The following is a 27227-nucleotide window of genomic DNA, read 5'->3' on the forward strand; positions in this document are numbered from 1 at the left end:
CTTCCTGGCTTGGCAGCCCCCAGATGTAGGTTGTTTTTATAATGTCAGATCAGATGTCAAGACATCCTTATATGACATTTGAGTCTGTTGTAACCGGAATTTCATATTTAATTTAAAATACAATATATAATATACTAAAATTTAATATTACATAATAAAAATTATCAATTATGTTTAAAACATATTAATTAAATTGAAGTAATAAGTAAAATAAAATATTAAAAAAAATTAAAAACCAATAAAAATAAATTAATATAATATATATTACTAATACAAAATATTAAATATATATTTAATTTATTCGATTTTGAAAATTCAATTTTAAGTCCAACATGAAGAACATAAAAACTCATTCCATATTAATTAATTTAATGTATATTTCAAATTTTTAATGGTTTTAATTTGAACAACCCAAACCTTATATTACCAAAAAAAACAAGATATTAAAGTGAAATGTATGACACGAAAAAAGAACCAACTTGTTTAAAGTGAATGTTTAGAAGAAAGAAAAGAACAAAAGAAGAGAAAGTAAAGTATAGTATTTATAAAACAATGTTATATATAAACATTTTCTCCCCATTTCAGACAAAACAAAGAAGCATCAAAGAGTAACGAGTAACAACACAAGACTCACATCACAATCAAAGAGGTTAATATTCCAACCACCGTACCACGTCATCATCACCACCTTCTTAATCTTAACATTGCGTGTGAACATATTACTACCTTGTTTGTTTGTTGGATTAGTTAACGCGACGTTGACCTTTTTTTCTTCTTCTTTTGTTTAGCGACACAAAAAATGGGTAATTCTTTTGGTTGCTCCGCTTCCGGTGAGAGACTGGTGTCGGCGGCGAGAGACGGTGACCTTGTGGAGGCGAAGATGCTTTTGAACTGTAACCCTTGTCTTGCTAAATACTCTACTTTTGGGGGGCTTAATTCTCCCCTTCATTTTGCATCTGCAAAGGGTCATAACGAGGTTTCAGAATTTATATCACCCTTTTGATTTTATTTTTTTCAAAGTTTGTTTATTTATTTGTTTTTGTGTTTTGGGTTTTGATTAGATTGTTGCATTGTTGCTTGAGAATGGAGCTGATGTTAATTCGAAAAATTATTCCGGCCAGGTATCTCTTTCTATGTCCCCTTTTGATTTGAAACTAGAATTGTAGTATCATATGATTATTATAATGAATGAAATAGTTATAATTTGTGGTGAACTTTGAATATTTGTAATTGGAATATACATTTTACATTTTTTGGTATGGTTATGTTCTGCGCAATTACTGTTTGATTGTCTGTTATGATAAGCAAACAATCAGATCAATGGATCTGACACCAAATTAACATATGTCAGTAGTCAGTATCGTAACATGGAGTTTAATTTAGCAGATGTATGAGGATTTCACCGACACCTCTGGAAAAAATGTGTGAGTGCAGTCACTGACATTTGTGATTGAATTAAATTTATTTATTTTTTCAAATTATTATTAGTATTGACATGTTGTGTCTGGTGTCTATGTCTGTGTTTGTGCTTCATAGGATATAAGTATGCATGCACCCCTTTTTATTTTCGATAAACTGATTCAAAAATATGATTTAATTTGATGCTTGATTTGAATTTTGAAGACGGCCTTGATGCAAGCTTGTAGATATGGTCATTGGGAAGTTGTACAGACACTTCTACTCTTCAGATGCAATGTGAGTTGTGTTAATTTTTTTCTTCTCTTTTTTGTGATGAAAGTTCGGTTTTCAAAATCACTAGAGTTTAGACTATGTAATGTAATAACAGGTTATGAGAGGAGATTATCTCAGTGGGAGAACAGCGCTTCACTTTGCAGCAATGAATGGCCATGTAAGATGTATTAGACTTGTTGTGGCCGATTTTGTTCCGAGCGCACCTTATGAAGCTATAAATGCTCGCTCAGATGCTGACAATGGTGGTGGATCAAATGTGAGAGGCAAAAATGAAGAAAGGTACACCTTTCCTTTTCATTATATATACAATTACTACATAAATCATTAGTTTAAGGCCCGAATTTACTATGATTTTTATTCGTCTAGGTTTTATTCTAGCAATTTATTTACTTTGTTCCAGTGCAGTGCCCTGTCGAAGTTTGTAAATAAGACAGCGGATGGTGGTATCACTGCCCTTCATATGGCTTCATTAAATGGATACTTTGATTGTGTGCAACTGCTACTTGATCTTGATGCAAATATGTCTTCTGTGACATTTCATTACGGAACATCAATGGATTTAATCGGTATGTCTTTTGTTTTATACGATAAACTAGTACTTTACCCCGTGTGATGCACGTGTTTAGGCGGGATTTTGATCTAAAGTTGGCGCCTAAACATGTATTCTGTTTTAATATATTAAAGATACCTCACGTTGTTTTTGCCATTCAACTTAATTAATGTAATTTGATGTAGGGGCCGGTAGCTCTCCTTTGCATTATGCTGCTTGTGGGGGTAATTTAAAATGCTGTCAGGTAAGAATTGCTTCTGATTTAGGGCATGTTTGGATAGAAGTAACTTATATAAGCACTTATATTTTAAAAGGGGCTTAATGGATGATATACCTTCTGGCTCTTTCCAGTGAATCCTACAATAATGTTTTTCTTTTACAGATCCTCCTTGCAAGAGGTGCAAGTCGAATGTCTTTGAATTGTAACGGGTAATTTATTTTCAAAGGCTATTTGAGTGCAAATTTTCGCTTCTTCATTATACATCAATACTAATTTTGATTTCGTTCTTCCTCCCCTAGGTGGCTTCCGCTTGATATTGCTCGGATGTGGGGCCGCCATTGGCTTGAACTGCTCTTGGCACCCAGTTCTGAAGCCGTAACACCCGCATTCCCTCATTCAAATTACTTGTCCTTGCCTCTCATGAGTGCTCTCAACATAGCAAGGTATTTTCAATCCTAGTTTAAGGATATTTTGTAGTGAAGAACGCAAATTTGTTGAAAATATTGAAAATAATTGCAGAGAGTACGGATTGCAATCCTCTACAACTTCCTCCGATGAGATCGACTTTTGTGCCGTATGCCTGGAGAAGCCATGTTCAGTGGCAGCAGAAGGTACTGGATTTTCTACCTTTTGAATATCTGTTTCTTTGCTTTCCTTCTTCTGCATGTGATTAGGGATGCATAACCTAAAGAAGCGATTATCGGAATCTGAAAAAAAAAACTTATTCGACTATGTGTAACAGTGTAAGTATAGCGTTAAATTTTATTACATGCAGGATGTGGACATGAACTTTGTGTGAGATGTGCGCTCTATCTATGCTCGTCGAGTAATGTTTCTTCTGAAACCGTTTGCCCTCCCGGCTCTATCCCTTGCCCGCTTTGTAGACATGGAATTGTCTCTTTTGTTAAGTTGCCAGGTTCCCAAGCAAAAGAAAATAAATTACATGTGTCTCTTGGTCTCTGCACGCCGTGCATACTGCATCCACGTGACGTAGATCAACCTTCTCTTTCTCACGCATCAGAGACCCAAAGAAACTGTGTTGACTCTGTTCCTTCGGAGTTACTCTGCCCTGTCACATGTAGTCCGTTTCCATCTATGACAATCCCATTGTGCACCTGCAATGAGGGTTCATGTCCATCATTTGAACCACGCAACGTAGAAGCACGAGACGAACCATCCCGTCACTCGCAAGGATCAACAACGGATCAAGATAAAATTGAAGGCCCGAGACTGGATAAAACAACTTGCTCGAACATGCTTTGGGGTAGAAGAAGTTACAGCAGGGAGAACCAATGCAACTCAGAAATAAATGCTTGAACCATTTTGTGCTTGTAGATATTGGTTACATTTTTTAATCAATAGAGGTGTCTACAGTTTTTCTTACTGGCCAGTGGCCAACCTCAAATGGCGGAACTCAGTCGAAATTATAAAGACGGAAAAACTCTTATGCAGAATTCTCTGGTATTTCAGCTACTCTATCACCATCTGCATGCCCTCTTATTAGTTTAAGTTATTTGTGATTGTGATATATTATTTTTGGATTTTTATTTTATTAGAGAAATCTGTTTTTCTAAGACTAGAAATTTAATTTATATTACAGATTAGGAGTTATCTGTATATTATGGTTACAAAAGTCAAATCTAGGGACTGGAAGAACTTGTTGATGAAATTATTTATTTATTTGTTATCCGGTTGGTTGGTTGAATTAATTGAAACAATTAAACAATAGTATATGGAGGCCTTACAAGTTTTCTCTAATCCATTTTTTAAATTATTGTGATCTCACATATAGTGTTTGCTTTTGAATATTTTAAAATCTGGGTTTGCCTTTACTAGTATACTTTACCTAGTTGGTCACACTATCTTGATTGTTGGTTAGGTTGGTAACCTAACAATCAGAGCTTTAAACATAAAGAAACTGCACTAGAAAAAACACACACCCTTCCGCTCAAACGATTATTCAATACCTAAAATTTGGTTGAAAATAAGCACAGAAACTAATAAACTAATGATATTAAAAACGATCGTTAAAAACTTTAGACAACATACTTAATATCAATATATCAGTTCAATAGTAATTGGATAATAGATGAGATGATACGAGATCATTTCCAATTTAATTAGAGGTAGTGAGTTTGAACCCAACTTTGAGCATACGACACTTTTAAAGGAGAGTTTTGTTGTCCTTCTTGAATTAAGAGATTAATCTATGTAATTATGTAATTGTGCAGAAAGGATATCCATGTTTACGAAAAACTTACAAAATCAAAAAAACTTAGAATTATTTGTGGGATTTCTTGACATTTGTACTATCATGATATATCTTCCTCTTCTTGAAACTGACATGGGCCACGTATAATGCACTTGATTCTTCTAAAATGAGGATGCATTTCAATATCATATGAAGACTATTTCCAATTGGAGGAAACTTTATCCCATAATTTTAGATTTACCCTTATACTAAATTATATATGTTTTAAAATTTTCTTTTTTTTTTTTTTAGTCTATTGAGAGAAGTTGAAAGAATTTTGAAAATTTTTGTGAATCTGAAGTCTTACCCCAAAATTATCTGGTCCACAACACTAAAACAAGAAATCTTTACCCCCAAATTTTTTGAGATAGAAAACTACACGAGAAGTATTTTCCTAAGTCTTCAAGTCCTCATATCAACACCCGAAGTCTTTTCCCAAATTATCGGTGGACATATCAACACCGGAAGTCTTACTTCCAAGTTATCCGGTTCACAAGCTTAACATACCATAATACTTTTGAGTAAGTTCTTCGAACCCTTTATTTTTGTTCACCAAAAGTCTTTTGTGAAAGTCTCCCAGTTTTGTTTTTTTTTTTGGAAAATTGAAAAAGAAACTTTTTTTAAATCAACGGTGAGGCGCAAAGGAAGTGACGATAGAATTACTCGTAATGGAGGCGTAGAAAGCGCCAGCCCTAGATGTACAAGAAGAGAAGGTAGGTGAAACTGCACAGCAGCAACTTTAGTACCCTGATGGTCCATACGACTCGTCTCTTTAGTACGACACGAGCACCGTGTTACTCATCATTTACAATAAGAAGGGGTAAGTAAATCTTAGACATTTTATGTTGAATAATATTTAATTTTAATTATTGTTTATAAAGAATATTTTTTTATCTTTTAAATTGTTTTCAAAAAAGGTGTCTGAAAAAAGAACTAAAGGTGGCTGCACATGGATGTAACCTGAAAGAGTGGGTTCCAATTTATTTTTCTCAAGCGATTGAAAGTTTGTTGGATGCCACTAGTATATCTTCACTACAGAGAACCAATATGAGTAGGGTTTACCAAAATATACTATCAGCATTCGATGAGATATGGCATCCAGAGACACCATATATGTGTATGCCATTTGGTGAGATGACTATTACCTTTGACGATGTTTATTGTCTGCTACACCTTCCAATCAAGTGTGATTTCTGGGACCCTGTAGAGGTTATGACTGAAGAAAGTGTTATTGATTATGCTTTTAAGCTTCTGAGAGTGCCTTTAAAGGAGGCAAGAAAAGATGTTTGTGCTTGTAGGGGTCAATATTATAAGATGGAGTGGATGCACGATTTATTCGTGCATCATCAAGTTGTTGATATATTAGATACTACTACTAGAGCCTACGTGATGATGATGGTTGTTTTGGGTGAGAATACGAGAATACAACGGTCTAGAAGGGAGGGTATGTTTGTTGGAAGTATAAATAAGAAAAGGTATAGAAGGGGGTTGAATAGACTGATCTCCTTCAAAACAATTTCAAAAAAATTTCAACATAAGATCAGAGATTTATGAGTGAAAGAAAAAACAAATAAGATGGAAGATTAGAATCTCATCAAAATAATTTCTAATCAAGATATTTCAATAGTGTTACTAACCTCATGATCCTTTCAAGAACATAATCGGAATATAATGATTCAAGTTGCATGAACCTAGAAATTTAATATCCCAATATAGATGTGTTTTTTTTATCATATTTGACTTAAAGATAATTCAATAGGTTTGATGCAACACAGACCAATGCTTACACAATAAACCTCTATAAGCATGATTTATAACCTAGATGGCATACAAATGATGTTATGATTTAACAGTTACATAACGAATGCAGAAAATAAAAGAGAGACAAGGGAAAAAGAGAGTCCACAAAGATATATGCTATTTTGGTGCTATCGTCCTCGCAGACACCTACTATAGTCTTTAATGGTTTAAAACCATTGGAAAATATTCATGTCTTCCACTATCTTCAAAAGTTATCGTACAAGTGTTTTTTTATACAATGAACTATCATCAATCTGAACACTAATAGTCACATTGCATTAGCCTACACAAATATCAAATGACAATTCATTTTGTTGATGTAGATACTCAACTTCTACATTCAATATCCTCAATTATCTTGATCCAATAATCTTGCTATCCACAATAACTTGTTCCAAGTTTCATTTTTGCAACATCCTTTCCTTGGATCTAACAAAGAATTTTCTAAGAGATTGCCATTAGCTGATAATAATTGGATAATTCCCAAATTTATTCCGCGAAAACCATCACAAAGTTTCACCAAAGTCTTGAATGGAGTATAGGGAAAATCTTATTTGTTTATGAACAACATGCAACCAAAGAATTCAGGAATTTATGTGGAGAGAATTTTGGAAGATTTCATTTTATTCTTAATAAAAAAAATCCCCTAATTTGATAAACTAAAAAAATTGTATTTGAGGAAGATTTTGAAGATTTTTAGAGAGCTTAGATAAACTATTCAAATATAATTTATGTTGTTATAATATTTCGAAAATTAAAAATATGTTAATGACAAACACTCGTTTATTATTTCTATACAAAATCATTCTTTCAAAATTTTCTGTTCTGGAATCCTAATTGGAGTCGATTGATGACGTAGGACTTTGGGATTGACGATGTTGATCTCTGATATGATGGCGCAGGGTGAACTTGAAAGATTAGCACTCTGACACCCATGTCAATTTAGAGTCCAATATGAGTATAATGAAAATTGGAGATAAGAAAACTGTACCTTGGATCTTATGTGTGTTGGCTATATACCTTGGATCGTCTCCATTGAGTCTGTGCATGGGTGAGCCTTCATATATCACCTTCGACCGACCCATAACAGTTGCTCCCAAGCTTTTTCGGGCATTTATCGATCGGGATGTCTTTCAAGGTTGTGGTCGGCCCCTAATGATTATGTTTGATGGACCAATTTATTGAGAAGTAGGAGAGTCGTGGACTAGTTACAAGTGTGATGCAAGGAGAAGTGGATTGAATCTCCCCTATCATTGATACCTCTAGTTGGTTTTCTAAACGCATGACTTTAGGTTAATAGGTTAGGGTATCGTGCTTTTCTCTAAGACATTCGCTATCCCTGAGAATCAGTTATTATTTTCAAAAAGTGATTTTGCCTTCCTCAGGAATGGTTTCTCTGAGTGTTTGGTTTTCTAGAACGAAGCTTTCATTTTGCATTTATACCCACCTTTTTTATCAGACTCTAATTTTTCGATGTACCCTCCTTACCTTGAGCTTGCTTCACACTTTTAGTATTTACTTTACCATAGGAAACCTAAATGATCACCCCCCAAAAGTTTTTCTAGTGATTTGGAGAGTATTGATTCTTCTTTTTTTTAGTTAGGGCAGAAGAGTCTTCTGATGACTCTGAGTCAAAGGGACTTTTTATCGGTTCCAAGGCACAGAGGCTTCCCCTATTGGGTCTTTTCTCAATGTTGTTTTTCCTAAGGAAGATGTGGAAGAAGATCACACAGTTGACTCTATGCTCGCATCATCCAAAGTTGCCAGAGCTTCAGCTACTCCTGTTTTGCTAACTCCAGAGATAAAGGTTTCCATCTTAAATTGTTAATATGCCAAACAATTTATCAAGACTTGCCAAGATGCTTAAGGTTGGGATCCGAGTGATGCCGAAATGAAGGATTATCTGATACGTGGAGCTCGGTCAAATGGTGTCCATTGACTCAATCCCTTCAATATATTTAAGGTTGGTGAGATACCTCTTAAAGGAGTCACATTAATTGAGTCAGTCGAGGCGAACGAATACATTTCAGTGGACTTAGAGATAATGGGAATCTCCTCTTTTTTAAGTGACCATGTGGCTGTGAGCGCGGATAAGACTGTGGTTGGCTGCTCTATTGACTAGTCAGTCCTCTCTATAGAATAATACAATAGGATACATAGTTATTTTGAAGCGTGATCCATTCCTTTTTACGAGTGATTGTTTATGCGGATAAACTCGTGGTTGCATTTATCTGAATTCATGGTTGAGTTTCTGAAGGTTCCCCCTTCATAACTTCATCATGGTGCTTAGGAATTCATAAAGGTGTTCCAATTCTAGGCCAAGTATTGATCTTGGAAACCCTCATACCATAATACATACCTTTAGTTATACGCCCAAGATCAAGGACTCATCGTGTTATGCCAACATGTTCCTTTGTTTAGCCCGTTCTACAAAAATTGGGGTGACTTTTAGAGACATTTCGTCATGGTGAGGCCTTGTAGTCTAGAAGCTCATTCCACACTCTGTCGTATTTAGGTAGGTGGAGTATTCCCCCATGGCGCTATCCTCTCTGAGTCTTTGAAGTCTTTTGTCGCATGTGTTTTCTTGATAATATTCGGCGTGTTCGTAAAACTATGTCGTTCCGACCGGTGCGGATTGAAACAACAACTCGCTTTGGTCATTTTTAGCCTCGATCAGGTAAAGTTGATGTTATTCTCTAGCGTCAGTCGTAGCCGTTCTCGACCAAGGGTATGGTTCTTGTCCTGCCCCCAGGTTTGTCCTGGTTCAGGACGATCATCTCCAAGGCTCCACCACATACACTCTTGGAGTGGCTAGTTCTTAAGAGGAGGTGTGCCACTTGCGCTTTAAGCGCATTCACCAAGTGAAAGGGCTGCGTCAGAGGCTCGATCTATGTTATCCTACTGAGGGTAACAATAACATTTTCACTCACAATATTTCACATAGTTAAAAATTATTTATTCAAATAACAAAGAGCCTTGAGGAATACTTATATTGTCGAGAGTGTAACACTTTGTATAATATGTATCATGAATAATACAATACAAGTGTTAATTTTTTTGTACTGACACAACATACGTGTCTAAAGGCGTCTTTACATACATGTCCATAAAATAAAATACAACATATGACACATGTCATGTAATAGTGCCTAAATAAAATCTAAGATCTATGTAAAATATCTATAATTGTACAAAATCCACAACGCAAGATTATGAATTCCTCGTCTTCGAAACCTCATCTATCAACTTCCTCTTGCCTTTATCTCCAAAGAATTACCTGAAAAACAATAATGATAATGGGGTGAGATAATAATCTTAGTGAGTTCCCATATCTTATAGGTTCACTCGGCTATACAGGGTTTCTACCCGATTTCTAACTCTATTATGCACCTTTCGTTACTTGTGCATCACTTACACAATGTAACTAGGACTTGAGTATTTGCAATGTATGGAGGCATGTCACTTGAGTGCATCTACTCGAAATAATCACTATACGAATTCACAAAACATTTATCCTCGTCCAGACCTACGTCTAGGTCAAGCTTGGTTCACACATGCTCGTATGATTCGACTTTCGTGTAGATATCAGGTTCCCATGGAACTCGAATCCACTTTAGAAACCGTCACTCGTATGGGACTCAAATCCACTTTGAGTATCTTTCACCGTATGGGACTCGAACCCACTTAGGTGTCCACCTTTCTCTCATGTCCACCATGGTTGGGACTCAAACCCAACCCAATTGAGGCATGAATCATTGGGGCCACATCCTCAATCTTTACTTTACATAAGTATCTTAACTGGAATGTACATAAACAAGGGTTATTATTCAAATAAGTGATTAATTCTCATATACTTGTGATTTTTCTCATCAATCACTAGGTGATCTTTGTCACCAGTGCTCATGATATCATATCATTTCTCATGGCATCATAACATGATCTATTCTCATACATAAATCACACATGTTCCATACAAAGCCTATTCATTTAAGTATCATTCACGCGACTAATTGTCTGATGTAAACACAGCGGTACGATACGTCCAAGCATCAATATCCAAGTCATTTCATGACCTAGTTATCTTTCTAAGTCATTTACATATGCATTCAATATAATCAACAAGTTATATTATAATTTATGGAACAACACAATGCATAATTAACCCGAGAACAATTCACTAATAGGTTATAGAAATTTTCATATTAAGTGTTCCTAAAAATTTAAATTAACTTTTTTTTTCTATAAATCAATATCTATTAGCATGAAAATAATGATTAATAATATTATTTTGATTTTGATAAATGAAATGAGTAAAAAAAAAAAATTTGAAAGGAAATGAAATGAGTAAAGTTGTTGGTGTAAAAATAAAATATATACATGAGGCTAAAATAATGATATCGGTAGGTAGGGGGTGGCATATATTAGCAGCAGTAGAATGAAAAATGTAGGTATCATAACAAATGCTAGGTGCGGTGGCATTAATTTTTTTCAATGATCCACCTTAGCTTCTAGTTAGGGTTGCTGTACCTGAAAATTTCTCAAAGTCAAAATCACTAGTCCTTTGAAGAAAAATGTTGGCAATAACGTGACACTTTCATTTTGGAAAACATATATTCATATGTGATAGGTTAAATCTACACAGTAAATCATATCCATCATTTTATTATATTTTTCTATTTTTTTCAAAATAAAGATAATTATATATAGATAAATTAACAATGAATAATTATTTAATTAATAAAGAGTTGACTCACCAAAAAATTATTCACTCAATTGATAAAAAGTTGATTCACTCAGATAGAGGTAAATTATATAAGTTTTTTAAAAGTAATTTGTAAATATATAGAAGTTGTGTTTTGACTTTGTTTAATATCTATTTATATATATTTTTATCATTCTTTTCTTCTCACAACTTAAAAAATTTAGAATTGAAGACAAATTATTTTATTTGTTGTCTATTATTATTTTTATCAAATTAAATCGTTAATCTATTGTATATTAATTAATTTTTATTGAAGATTATTTATTTTGTTTGATATTGTTTTTTGTCGTTATATATATATATATATATATATATATATATATATATATATATATATATATATATATATATATATATATATATATATATATATACTAACAATTAATCTTTAACACTTTTTTATAAAAATTAAGAATTTTTTTTATATAAGGGTGTGTAACATATATAAGGGTTTGGACTATTTTGACGCAAAAAATCATTTGAACCATAAGAGAAAAAATCGTGTGGTTTAGTTTGGTTCGGTTGGCTTTTAGAAAAGAAATCAAATCAAATCAATGCGGTTTGGTTCGGTTTGGTTTTTTACAAATATTTTATCGAGTCATGCATACACATATAGACGACAATATAACTTTGTATTTAGACATTCATACAAAATGAAATAACAACAAAACTCGTCATATTTTAACAACAACTTTCTATTTAATATGTAAAAATTAAATTAGATAAAAATGGAATAATAAACATAAAATAATAGCATAAAACAATATAAAATTATTATAATGAAACTACAAAATACAAGAGACGAGAGATTAGTGAAGATGAAAAAGAAAAAACAAAATAGTTGAGAGATTAGAGAAGAAGATGTGCGATAAAAACTAAACTGAAATTGGAAACATCTGCATAAAATGAGAAGGTGAAAAAGAAATAATATAAGAGAGTTGAGATTAGAGAAGAAGAGAGAAGATGTATGTGGCAAAGAAGACGCGATAATGTTATTAGAGATTTGAGAAGATCAGGAATGAAATCATATGTGTAAGGATGAGAAAATTGTTCGTAATCATAATGCTAAGGTATAATAGGTTTAAGTTTGGGTTGGATGTGAGTTAAGTAAAAGTTAGGTTGTAATATAATGCGGTTTGATTCAATTTGGTTCGGTTTACAAAATACAAACCGTAAACCGAACCGAACCGTGCGATTTTGTTAAAATATGACCCAAACAAATCCGAACTAAATACTATTTTTTGCAGTTTCAGTTTGGTTTGGTTTAGTTTGTGGTTTTCTATTGGGTTGGTTTGGTTTTGAACACTCATGCATATATATATATATATATATATATGAGATTTCTACTACTTGTCTTTAGAGTTGTCAAAATGGGCTCGGCCCATTGGGCCGGCCCATAAGCCCTCCAATTTAGCGCGGGCCGGGCCGCAAAATACCTTAAAAAAAGACGACCCTGTCTTTCTGGGCCAGCCCACCGGACCTATGTTTTTTATGGGCTGGGCCGGGCCGGGCCAAGGGGGCCTCGGGTTGGCCCATTAAAAAAAGATTTTGGTAAACTTTGGAGAAAAAAGATTGAGATAAGATATGATTTTATAAATCTGTTTTCAAGTCATAAAGAAAAGTTAAAGAGGATCAACATATATTTTCAAAATGATGTGATCAAGGAAATGGTTGTGAGATGTAGAAAAAATTTGATAAGTATTGGTAATAATATTAAGTTACTTTATACTTTTACATGGATGATTTTGTGGTATTCATATATATATTTGTGGATAAATATTTTAAACATCACTTATATACGTTTATAATGACTTTTTACTTATGTTATATTGCATTTATCCATTATATCTTTTTTATAAAATTAAAATTATAATATTGAAATGCGGGCCGGGCTGGCCCACTGGGCCGCACGGGCCTTTGAAAATTGGGCCGGGCTCATTTTATGTGGCCCATTTAACAATTGGGCTGGGCCGGGCCGGCCCATTAAAACACGTTGGCCCATCGGGCCGAAGCGGGCTGGGCCGAGCCGGCCCATTAAAACACGTTGGCCCATCGGGCCGAAGCGGGCTGGGTCGGGCCTGCCCATTTGACAGCTCTACTTGTCTTTATGGGTGTTCAAAACCAAATCAATCCAATAGAAAACTGCAAACCAAACCAAACCGAAACCGTAAAAACCGCATTTAGTTCGGATTTGTTTGGGTAATCTTTTAACAAAACCGCATGGTTTGGTTTGGTTTGCGGTTTGTATTTTCAAAATCAAACCAAACCGAAACAAACCGCATTATGTTACAACCTAAGTTTTACTTAACCCACATCCAACTCAAACATAAATCTATTATATGTTAGCCTTATGATTACGAACAATTTTCTCATCGTTATACTTATGGTTCCAATTTAAGTCTTCTCAAATCTCTCTTAGCATTATCGCACCATCTTTGCCACATACAACTTACATCTTCTTATATAATATCTACTGTTATATTCTTTCTTTTTCACCTTCTCATTTTTATACAAATATTTCCTCTTTCAATTTCGGTCCAAATATGATGAGGTTTGTAATTATTTAATAATGTATGAATGATTAAATACAAAGTTATGTTGTCATCTATACGTGTATGTATGACTCAATAAATATTTGTAAAAAAAACCGAACCAAACTGCATCGGTTTGGTTTGGTTCAGTTTTTTCTAAAAGCCAACCGAATCAAACCCAACCGCACGTCTTTTTCTTTTGCGATTCGGATAATTTTTATCGTCAAAACCGTCCAAATCACACTGCGAACACCTCTTCTTATCTCTTGTATGAAATTCTAAATTCTACCCGTGCAAATAAGAAAACAAATTGATAGAATGAGTGTATATATATATATATATATATATATATATATATATATATATATATATATATATATATATATATATATATATATGTATATATATATATATGTATATATATATATATATATATATATATGTATATATATATATATATATGTATATATATATATATATAATTTTAAAATGAGAGATGAGAGGAATAAATATCAATCATTGGATTAATCAAGAGAGAGAAGATTAATGCATTAGTGTGACTATTAATTTCTCTCTCTTGATGAATCCAATGGTTGATATTTATTCCTCTCATCTCTCATTATAAAATGCTCTTACTTGATATGCTCCTATATATATATATATATATATATATATATATATATATATATATATATATATATATATATATATATATATATATATATATATATATATATATATATATATATATATATATATATATATATATATATATATATATATATATATATATATATATATATATATATATATATATATATATATATATATATATATATATATATATATATATATATATATATATATCAATTTTAAAAGAAGAAAAAAGTTTAATTACACTTTTAATCTCTATCTTATCAACTTTATAAAATTAATTTTTATTTTAAATTAAAATTATTTTGATCTTTCTCTCATATTTTATATTTAAAATGATATATTATTTATGAAACATACAAATCTATTATTTACTAACAGAACAATTACATGATTTGTCTAAATTGTCCTTTCTATTTAAAATTATTACACTCATAAAAGGGTAAACAACATGTCTTGTTTAAAATTCTCCTTCATATCACATATTATCCATGAATGCCATTTGTTTATTAGCCTTAATGAACAACTATTTCTCTAATACATACATTCTCTTTCTTAATTAAAATTTCAAATTTCTATCACATTTCTTTTTTCACACTTTCTTCCTTTCATTCTATTTATCACACGGATAATTATTAATATAATATATTTTATTTTAATCAATCATTATCCGACAAAATCCTTATTTCTAAATATTTTTTTCTTTCTTCATCTCATGATTCATTTTTTCTTTTTGTATGATTATTTAATATAATTAAATTTATATGATTATTGTTCATTTTACAATTAACTAAATCATTTTAAATTTTACACTTATATTTAAGTATATATTATACCGTATCGAATGATTTTTTTATCTCGGTAATTATCAACACAATAACTATTATATTTTAACAACAATTATTTTTATTTGAGAGATAATTTTTATTTTTAAATGTTAGAATTTCAATTTTTTCTCCATATTACGAGTCTTTTTTTATATGGTTATTTATAATTGAGTTTATATTATTATTGTTTCTTTATAATTAAAATTACCAATTTTAAATTTACATGTGTCTAAATATATTTTATATAATATCAAATAAATTTACCTGTTTGAAAACACAGGGATCTTCTTAGTAATTATATAAAAAACTTAAAATGTCAAAATTCATTAATATAAATTCCAAGATTAATATAAATGTCAAAAATTAAAATTATAGTTTAAAATACCAAGATTAATTTCTTAAACTAAAAAATAACAAAAGATATATATTTAATTAAGGGGGGGAAACTCTTATGCATATATATGCCATGACACTTTATAATTAGTTTCTTCAAATGCTCCCTCAAGCGACTTGTTTCAATTGTCCTTTTATTTCTAAGGGACCATATTTTGTACTTTGTGTTAGATAATTGATTCTAATCAAATTTTTAGAATTCTTTTTTAATAATCAATGTTTTAAAAACTGATTTCAAAAGAACCACAGTTTCAAAAAATTAATCATTCTAATCACTTAAAAAAAAAATTGTCACATAGAGGAGGCGCCACTCTGTGTGGCGCATGCACTTAAAAAAGAGAGAAGGCGTCATCCTGTATGGCGCATGCTCCTGTGTGATGTCATCCTACATGGTGTTGTAGTTAAAGTTTAAGTGCAGTAGTCGTTCAGTGCAGCTACTCAGTTGTTTTTGGTTTTTTATTTGTTTTAAAAAAAAATTAATAATAAATAAAAATAAAAATAAATTTATCATAACATTCATTTGAAAATACTATTACAAGACGTTTGGGTAATTTTTTTACCGACGTCCTCCATCCAAACGCCCCAAACACCCGCCGGTAAAAATAACACGCCGAAATGCGAATGAATAAAAAGGGCCACCCTAACAAGAGGACATTGTTTGGCACAATGACCAGATGCTAAGGAAGAAAAAGGGCCGCCCTAACAACACCCGTATTCGAACCGAAATGGATACGACAAATAAAATGATTCGATTATGCAGTACATACCGCCAACCTGTTCACAATCGAAAACATTGTCCGAATTTTGTGTCTAGCTCCGCAATATAAGTTTTTATGTCAATCTTAATATGTATTTTAATTTTGTAACCAAGAAATTTCTATTTAAATTAGACTTTCATTTCATATTCCATTAAACATTATGGTACAACATACTTAACGCAACCACGCAAACAACAACAAGGAAAAAATAAAACAACTGAGCACATCATAAAATCTAAGAGATTACAACCATCAAGACGATTTCAACTGGTCCAAGTATCATCATAAGAATGTCGTAGTCGTTTTTCACGGGTTTCCATGAACGAGTTACACCATTTTCGTTGGATACCGTAATTTGTCTATCAATTTTTATGACATTTTTAGGAATGAAATTAGGAGAAAAGTGTGGCAAATGGTGGAGAATGATGGTTGTATTTATAAAAAAAACTCAAAACAACTGAGTAGACACACTGAACGGCTACTGCACTTAAACTCAAAACAACTGAATAGCCGCATGTGACTAGATAACATGCTTGCTTTTTGCATGTTTACCTTGCTTGTTGGTTTGATATCACGATCGCATGTTTGTCCTGATAGCGTGTTTACCTTGCTTGTTGGTTTAATATCATGATTATATGTTTATCCTAATAACATGTTTACCTTGCTTGTTGATTTGATGTCATGATTACATGTTTACTTGTTACATGTTTCTTATTGCTTGTTGAGGAGTACTTGATTACTTGTTGCATGTTTACCTTGCTTGTTGGTTTGATATCACTATAACATACTTACTTGTTTCATGTTTACCTTGATTGTTGGTATGATATCATTGATTACATGTTTGTCTTGATATCATGTTTTACCTTGCTTGTTGGTATGAGATCTTAGATTACATGTTTGCTTGTTACATGTATATTCATCCTATTGGTTGTTTAGGATTACTTGAAGCATGTTTACTTGTAACATGTTTACCTAAGGCATGTTTATGTTCTTTCTTAATTGATTGTGATTTTTGTTCACATATCTTTCCTAATTCATGTTTAGGTGCTCTCTCTTATCTCTTGACACTTTCTTGTAGTGTACATTGCCTAATTCATGTTTAGTTGGTGTTTCTTGAATATCTTCTCCTTAGGTTTATTGAGTGTAGTGATTAATGTTCACATGTTGGTTTACCCTAATTCATGTTTAGGATTCTTTTTTCTTTACACTTTCTTGTTGTGTTATTGCCCATTGCATGTTTAGGTACACTTGATATTGCTCGTTAGATCACATGCACCCTTAGGATGCTTTGATTCACTATGATCCTTTGATTAAGGTTGAATTGAGTAGACCTTAGGTTGATAACATGGCTTGATAAAACTTAGGTAAGATTTCTTGTATCCTAAATTTTGGTCCACATTGCATGACAACATTAGGACCAAGACTCCCTTTAGACTTTTTCTTTCTTGTTGCATCGTAATAAAAACTAAAACTCTTAACAAAAATTCAGAAAACTTTAAGATGTTCAAACATTTTCAAAGTTAAAGATGAATATACTCATGTACCTCTTGCTTAAGAGGACCACTTGATGCATTCACCTAACTCAAAACACCAACCAATGCAAGTTGCCTCATGGATCATTCATATTGATACCCTTTGCTTAAAAGGACTTCCCGGTCCATAAAAAACACATAACAAACAAAAAACATAAAATGTTAGGAAGAACTATAATGCTCTAACTTCTCCATTGCATAGTGGAGGTACGTAGGCAGAGGGTACGGGAAACCCTAGTGAGCGTAATTAATTACTACCTTTGTTTTCTTGTAACAATCCATGCATTGCATATTCCCTTAGGCAGGGACGGACACACATGGTAAGGTGTGTAGGCCCATGCCCCCACCATGTTTTTATTTTATTTTTTATATATCTTATATATTACACATTTATTAAGTTAAATATCATTAAAATTGGTTATTAATTTTTCATTGGCCCATACTACTTCAATACAAATATGAATAGACGTGGTGCATAAATCATAATGATGGTCCACCACATCTAATAATTCTCCTAATATTTGTTTGGTTTTTAGATATTATTTAATTGTAAAATAAATGCATTGTTAATTTATGTAATCGTTTCAATTCCAATTAGCAAATAATAACCTAATCTTTCCACCTCCCTAGTCTATAGCGGCATGGGCTAATATGCATAAGGATTTTCCTTATGCACCATGCATAAGTCAATCTAAGCCATTGGATCATATTTTTAATCCAGTATTGAGTATTGAGTATTGAGTATTGAGTATTGACTATTGAGTGGTGAGTATTGAGTAATAATTATAATTTGATCTAATGATCCATTGGTCAATAATACTCTATGCACGGTGCATAGATTTTTATCTATGCACCGTAACTGCACCCGTCTATAGCTAATATAAAGTAAAAATAGGATTAACTCAATTAAGTCACTCTGCCTCCTTCTAAGTCAAGTATAAAAATAAATCTTATTATTCTCTCCACAAATTGTAAGTGTGTAGTCTCCAACTACTTCAATTATTTCTCTTTTCTCCATTGTTAAGCATTTCAGCTTTTAAAAGGTACACAAGTTATTTTGTCTTTTATTTTTAATTTATAATTTTACAATTTATTTTATTAATGTTATAATTTATAAATTGTGAGAATATATATTGTTACACTGTATAATTTGAATTTGTGTTAATGTTAGAAATTTCATTTTTAGAATTTTATAGTAATTGTTTGAAATTATTGTGTTTGTATGATTTTTAGATCATAAAACTTGAACATATTTTAACCGTGATTTTTATTTTTTTAGCAGTAAGCAATAGAAATATATATATATATATATATATATATATATATATATGTATGACCCCACTATTGTAATTTTCTGGGTCCGTCCCTGCCCTTAGGCAAGTAAGCTTTAGATGTAAACACACTTCTTGATTTGAATCAACAAGAGTGAATCCTATGGATTACCACAGACGTGAAGGGTGCTATTACATTCCTCTGCATAACCGACTTTCGTACCATTCTCTTGGTCGCAAGACCATTCTGTTGTTTTTTCGCGGTAGCAGCAACTATGAATGACACATTTTATGATTTGAATTCTACCAACCATGCTTAGCATAGAGGCTTTCCAATTTGAGAGTTTTGATTTTATGTTATCCATTATAGGTTGAAAATGAATCCCAATTGTTGAGCTAGGTTAGAGAGTCTTTGTTGAGGAATCGAGCCAGCATAAATAATGGATTTTTGAGGATTCACATGTTGGCGTGAGCAAGCATCATACTTGATGAAGAGATTTTTCAAGGCTTTAATATTATATTTTTAAGCTTTGTAGAAGATCATGATGTCATCTGCATATATAGTATGAAAAGGCACAAAAGAACCTTTTGTCCCTTTAATGAGGTCAAGATTATGTTGCTCCATAAGTTTTATAATTGCTCTGCTGAGATCATCTTTAGCTAAGCAAAATAAAAGAGGAGATAATAGATATCCTTGCCTAACCTCCCTTTTGCACTCAAAGTAGCCTGCTTGAGAACCATTGATGGAGATGGAGAGTTTTGCAGAGCATAAAATGTTTTTAACCCAGGAACAAAACTTTTCAGAGAAGCCAAAGTTATGGAGAATCTTCAGCAAGAATGTTAAATTAATCTAAAGTGTCAAAGGCTTTCCATATGTCAATCTTCATTGCAATATTGCCTCCAAATGATTTATTGTACAACATGTTTTTAGCCTCAGAAGTCAAACAGATGTAATCAGTTATGGATCTTCCTCTTATAAAACCTCTTTGTTCGGGATAGATAAGGAAGGGCATGGTTGTAGCAAGCCTGTCAGCCATGATTTTAGAGAGGATTTAAATTTGAAGTAGGCAAGGGCTATAGGTATGTATTGGTTAATTGTGATTGCATTGGGACATTTGTTAATGCGAACGATTGACTTTGCATTCCAATTGGGGAGGATCTAGCCAATAGAAAATAATTGAAGGGTTGCATTGATTGCATTTGTTTTTATTATCTCCCAGTATTTCTGGAAAAAATAGCCACCGAATCCATCAAGTCCCGGGGAGCTGTCTCTGTTCACGGAAAATATTGCCCATGAATTTCTTCATGGCTGGGAATGACAGTTAGAAGATCATTAGTGTCATCATTGATCAAATTTGGAATTACCTCATCTCCTAGGCCATTATCCTTGCAGATATTATTAGAGTTGAACAACTACTCAAAAAGACTTGAGAATATATTGGCAATTTTTTCTGGATTAATATGCACTTCCTCTCGATGGTGAATTGATGAAATTAGTTTGGTAGAATGCCTGATTTTGGTGATCTTATAGAAGTATACAGTATTTCTATCCCCGTCATTGTGCAAACCTTTGATATCTGTTGCCTAAACATGTCTTCCATTTTCAATGCATTTTCCATGTCCAACTGAGATTTTTGTTCCTTATTCAACAAATCTTCATAAGGGCCTTCTGTTTGAATATGGGATTGGACATCATCTAGAGAATTTGTGGCTTTCCTTAAAATATCATGAACATTTCAAAAAGCTTCTTTATTCCAAACTTTTAATTTGTTTTTGAGGAGCTTGAGCTTTTGAGATAAAATGTACATAGGGAAACTATAGAGCCTATTGTTCCAACAATCCTTGACAACATTAATGAGTCAGGGTGCTCTGACCATATCTTTTGAAATCTGAAAGTGGAAGTCACCTTAACATACTAGTATTGAAAGTTTATGAGTAAAGGATGGTGATCTGACTTGTGTCTAATAAGAGTTGAGCAAGAGATGTTGCTGCAGAAGTTTATCCAACTTTGATCACAAATTGCTCTATCATATCTTATCTCAATGTGTTGAACTCATCTTCTTCCATTGTACCATGTAAATTTTGCCCCTCTAGTAAGAAGATGAACCAAGTTGTTGGAGTCAGTCCAATTTTGAAAATCCTCAATTGGAATTCTAAAAAGATTGGAGGAGCCTCTATGTTCACGAGCTCCCAGAATAGTGTTATAATCACCTATGAAACACCAAGGTTTATCACTCGAGTTCTTTAAGGATGCTAGGTTTGTCCAGAGTTCTCTTCTTTTTAGATAACTTGTTGAAGCATAAATAGTCGTTATACCAAAGCACTAATTACCATCTTTAATGAAAAATTACTCGTGTTGATCATCTTTTAACACTATTAGGGGCGTAAGATGAGGGGAAAAGAGGCACCAGAGATTTGGAGGAAAGTGTGGTCTATCATTGGTAAAAAAAAAAAAAAACTTTAGGTTTAACCTATGGAAGAAATTAGGGGAAAGGTTATCCAAAAACATCCATAGCTCAACAATGAAGCATAACTCAGGTTGTGTTTCAAAGTGAGCTTTTTAAAAACTAATTTTATGGGTTGTTTAGCAAATCCTCTAACATTCCAATATAAAAACTTTATTGGACAAATTTAAATGAAACTTCCGTTATTATAGTACTAGAACCAATTAAAGACATTATTTTTTTCTTAGTTTTTTTTAGACGTCCAATCGAAAGACCTTATCATGAATATTTTCTTTTCAATACATAAACATATTGAATAAGGAAGCAATAAAAAAAAGTTTTTGTCCAATTTACATTCTAACTACTATTCATAAAGAAAATTAAAAAAGAAATAGTTAGAAAAGAATTTGTTAACCTAATTGCATTCTAACTATTATCTACAAATCGATAGTTAAATAAAATTATTTCTTTTAGAGTATTAATTGACATTTTAACTTTATTTACATTTAAAAAATGGGAGTTATGCAAAAAGTTTTATTTTTCAACCAGTTTGTGACTTTCTTTTTTTTTTTTATGATTTTTTTGACATTACTATGTATTTTTCAAGTTGAAAATACAGTAAATACATTTCAACTTGCGAAAAAATATTATAGATAGAATTATTTTATTAGTTGATATCAAAGTATTCAATGAAAAAATATACTACTATCCCATTCTAAATAATATTGATGTCAAAGTACTTTTGTATAAAAAGTTATTTTTGCATAACTTTGTCTTAAACGGACGAGACTTATTTTTAGTACATTTATTGAACAACCTTTTTTATATGGAACATTAAATTTTGAACAACAAATTCAACTTTAGTTTGAAGTGGTTCGCACATTGATTACTTTAAAACATTAGCGAGTGCCACTTTAAACTGGAGTACTATATATAAATATTACTATATTTTAAAAGTAAATCTTCTTTTCTACGTTATCATAAAAAATTGTTAGGAATACAGGCTTTTTATAAAGCTGCAATAAAATTTGATTTACTAGATAAAATGATGAAATGATGATTGCATTATACTAGGTTTTGTTTTAGAAATTGCATTATTGTATTTGTACTAGCTTGGTGATTATTAGAACTAGTTATGAGGGAGATAGCCAAAATAATTAGAGTGGTAGGTGGTGGAAATATTTCTTCGGCTATTCGGCTGCACAACGATAATGCTAGGTGCCGTAGCATTAAATATTCGATAATTATCATTTTTGATTTTTACAAATTTTGAATGTTAGAATACATGATATATTGGATCCATACCATCTCACATTTATTTTTTTAAGACGAACAAAAATTTTACAAATCAACCTCTATTATGTTCGCCCTACACATTTATATTTTTTTGGTAGATTTTTATCAAACAAACTTAAACAAATTATGCATTATCGTTTGCCACACAAACTTAACAAACTCAAATTTTAAGCCTTAAGGTACAAGGTTCGTCGAGTCCACCCTGCCCACATTTCTTTTTCACGAGTTGGATAAAATATTTGGTAAATTTTTTAATATCTATGAATTTAAATTGAATACTAGTACTTTTAATCTAAATTATGTTAAAATTTTAATTTATTTTAAAATAAAATAAAATAAAAAAAATGTGATATTGATTTATAATTTTTGATTGATTGAAGATATCATTATTCAAATATATTCAAAAGTACCAAAGTGTTTACCTCAAAATTTTAGATAACAGCGTCTAATATATTTGTCCCTCACCACCCATTGTTTTACAGACTATTGTTAAAAAAAATTCTTGTTCTACCATGTTTTTAGGAGCTAATTTCCATTATACCACACATTTCAGCAATATTTTCCAATATACTATGTTTTCAAAATTTTATTGTTATTGATATAAAACCTCCGTCAATTGGATAGGCGGAGGTGTGTAAATTTTTCTTGCTCTGGCAATTGAATGGACGGACGTGTACAAAAAAGAAGAGGCTCTGTCCAATGCTTTGGCGGAAGCCTCTAAAACAATTTTTTTAAAATTAATTTTTTAAATTGATATTAATTTGAATTTCTGTTATGAATATTAAAATATAAATTATAATAAATTTAAAACGTATTAAAATGATTTATAATAAATAATATTTACATAATTAAATAATTGATAAATAAAATAAAATAATAGTGTGATTAAAATAAAATAATAATGTGATTAAAATAAAATAAAAATACAATAAAATAAAACAAACGATATTTAATGGCGACCTTAACCAGGTCGCCTTAATTGAAGGTTGGTTCCACAATTAGGAGGATGTCCAACTCTTGTAGACGTTCTACGAGACACTTCATCATTTGAAGGCTAGGTAGAAAGTCCTACCTCGTATCCACGATCATATAATTCTTTGACCATTTCTTCAATGATAAAATCAGCCGTCGTCGCACTACCATAATTTAATTTAATTCCCTCATTATTCCAATCTTGTTGGGTGGTGTTAGGCGTTAAGGTTTGCATGGGGTTGACATAGTGCTCTTGTGATGAACTAGGGGTAAATTGTTGCGATTGGGAAAAAGACATTTGTTGTTGAGGTGTTTGGTAGTTATGGTATTGTGGTTGGATGTATGATGTAGATGGGTTATGTTGGGTAATGGTAGGTTGTGTTTAGGTGTGGTGGGGTGTTTGGTATTAGTGGTTTTTGGTAGGTTGGAGAAGTGGTGTATGTGGTTAGGTGTATAATGTATACTGTTTTTGGTGATGATATTGTTGGCTTGGGGTATAAGGTGGGTATGTTGGAATGAAAGGTTATAGGGTGTTACAAAAATGTTATTGGATGTTAGTGATAGGTGGTCGGGTTTGTTAGAAGTTTGAAGACGATGGTTGGTTACGAGGGTCAAATAAGAATCTATTTTGTGATTGATACAAATTTTTATGGAGATTATGCCATTAACGACGATCTTGTTTGTAATGGTATTTTCAATTACTATATGGGCATTGATCGCTTAGTTAACTTACGTGATAATATTCCATGCACTTTGGAGGACACGATATGTCCTGTTTAATGCCAAACTGGAGTTTAACCCTATCTGAATAATGCATTTCAACATAAGTGAAGCTAATTATAAAAGTTTTTGAACTCCACATGTCACTATCAATTGAGTTACATACAAACTGTTACATACATTCAAATGATTAGTTAAAAATGATTATAAAAACAATATTAATTGAGTTAAGTGTTGAAGATATTACATCAATCAGATCGAAATGATCAATGAATGCCCGATATTCAGGAGCACAATGATGGGGTGTTTTTTCGTAATTCATCCCATATGCGGACCACCTAAAAAGAAAAAAAAATAATACCTAAAAAATACGCTTAATAAACATATGTTAAAAAAAGATTGATACGTACTTGGTTGCATATGAAAATTGCTATGGGTTAGGATTCAATGGTTCCAGTTTAAAACCAAAGTCAATTGTGTTGTTGTCATCTTAAAATATCATATGAAACAATGTATTGATTTCAAGGTGAATATTTCTGACAAAAAGAGATATCAAATATGTTGTAGAAACGTTACGTCCAGGTTTCAACTTTTGGCGTCCTATCAAAAAAGAAGCGACCTATGGGAGATAGACATTATGAACCCCCCACATAGTTGTTCAACAACTCTCTTTAATCAGGATCATCAGCAACTAAGCTTTTAGCTTATGTGTCAACGTTTAATGCCTCTTGTAGATAAGGACCTGTCAACTAAGATGATTGTCTGTATTAGTGAAATTGTATATGAATTCAAATTTACTTCGTCGTATGAGAAAACATGGATTGAAAGGAATAAATAATTGAACAGGTATACCATAATTGGGAGAATTATACAATGAGCTTCCACATTACTTGTTAGCTCTTAAAAATTTTGTTTCACGTACGGTGGTAGAAATGCAAACACTTCTCGTATATACAACTGACGTCACTGTTGTCAACGGGAAACAAATCTTCCAATGAATTTTCTGGGCATTTCAACCAAGCATAAAATGGTTTGCATATTGCAAACCTATATTTCAGATTGATGGTACCTGGTTGCATGGTAAGTACAAGGGCATGCTACTAATGACGGTAGCACATGATGGCAATAGGAATATCTTTCTAGTTGCTTTTGCTCTTGTGGAGGGTGAGACAACGGATGGTTGAGGCTTCTTTCTAAAGAACTTGAGAATAAATGTAGTCCCTCAGCCTGACCTGTGTTTAATTTCAGACATGCATGCATCAATTAAAAGTGCATATAATAATCCAGAAAATGGTTGGAATGATCCTCCATCTGTACATATCTACTGTATCAGACATATCGCACAATATTTCATGAGGGAAATTAAAGACCGTAACCTCCGAAAAAAAGTGAGCAACATGGGTAAGTATGCATTTTCTAACCTTATATCTTGGTAAATTTTAGTTATATATTAGTAACCCATTTTTGTAACAATCGGGTTATGCTTTAAACCAACCAACATTTTATTACTACTGAAATGAAATTGGCATGGCTAATGGTGATGCTTTAAGGTGGTTAAACAATATTCCAGTGTAAAAGTGGACGAGGGAATTTGGTGGAGGTTGGCGTTGGGGTCACATGACAACAAACCTATTTGAATCGATGAACCTAGTCTTTAAAGGCACACGTAATATACCAATTACGGCGTTGGTACGTGCAACATACTATAGGATGGATCACTATTTGGTGAAAGGAGTGCACAATGGGGTGTAGGTTTGAATTTTGGACAAACATTTACAGAAAACTGTATGAAGCCGATGAAAGAAAAAACATCAAAATCCAACATGCATCAAGTAAGAATATTTGACTACAATCATAACACTTTCAGTGTGAAGGAGACAATGGACCATGGTGAGGGAAAACCCATGGGAGATTACAAGGTCAGCCTAATAAATCATTGGTGTGACTGCGGAAAGTATCAAGCATACTGTGTTTCTTGTTCAGATGTTATTGTTGCATGTTTTGTGGTGCGCCAAGACGCATATGCTCTGTTATCCGACGTTTACAAGGTCACAAACTTATTAGGTGTTTACAACACAAGCTTTCTAATTCTACCATACGATGAATATTGGCCCGCTTTTGATGGAGATCAAGTTTTCCATAATCCAATAATACGGAGGAACAAGAAAGGTCGCTCAGTGAGCTCACGCATTAGAACAAAAATGGACAGATATGATAAGTTGGAAAGAAAAAGTGTGTTGTATCGTCTTCCTGGTCACAACCCAACTCATTGTCCAAATGTTGGAATCAGTAATAACTAGTATTTATTTTGTTGTTAAACTTCTCAATTGTATGCACCATTACTAATTCATTGATTTCCATGATTTAATAACATTTAATGACCATAGAGATCTTTCGCATTTAATATAAATAACAATATTACAACAAGGTACAAAAAACAAACTGCAACAAGGTATAAAAATAACACATACAACATATATCAAAACAAATAAAAACACTCAACATCAATATTTAACCTCAACAACATTAGTTGATCCAAACAAATATAATTACC

The 27227-nt window shown here is 32.2% G+C and overlaps 1 protein-coding gene across 2 annotated transcripts; it reads left to right on the forward strand.

Moving 5' to 3' along the window:
- Positions 1–509: 509 nt before the first annotated feature.
- On the forward strand, positions 510–4735 carry LOC131637207 (E3 ubiquitin-protein ligase XBAT33-like). 2 transcript variants are annotated; one of them, XM_058907795.1, is made up of 11 exons: positions 510–649; positions 789–976; positions 1062–1121; positions 1624–1695; positions 1787–1971; positions 2098–2258; positions 2428–2486; positions 2625–2671; positions 2762–2905; positions 2982–3073; positions 3238–4734. In XM_058907795.1, the coding sequence occupies exons 2-11, from the start codon at positions 800–802 to the stop codon at positions 3777–3779; spliced, it is 1539 nt and encodes a 512-aa protein (XP_058763778.1). In that variant the 5' UTR covers positions 510–649; positions 789–799; the 3' UTR covers positions 3780–4734. The 2 variants fall into 2 exon arrangements, with proteins under 2 accessions (XP_058763778.1, XP_058763779.1); XM_058907796.1 differs by lacking the exon at positions 510–649 and having other exon boundaries at positions 662–976; positions 3238–4735.
- The last annotated feature ends 22492 nt before the right edge of the window (positions 4736–27227 follow it).

This window comes from Vicia villosa, unplaced genomic scaffold, assembly GCF_029867415.1.
Source record: "Vicia villosa cultivar HV-30 ecotype Madison, WI unplaced genomic scaffold, Vvil1.0 ctg.001947F_1_1, whole genome shotgun sequence".
Taxonomy (NCBI): Eukaryota; Viridiplantae; Streptophyta; class Magnoliopsida; order Fabales; family Fabaceae; genus Vicia; species Vicia villosa.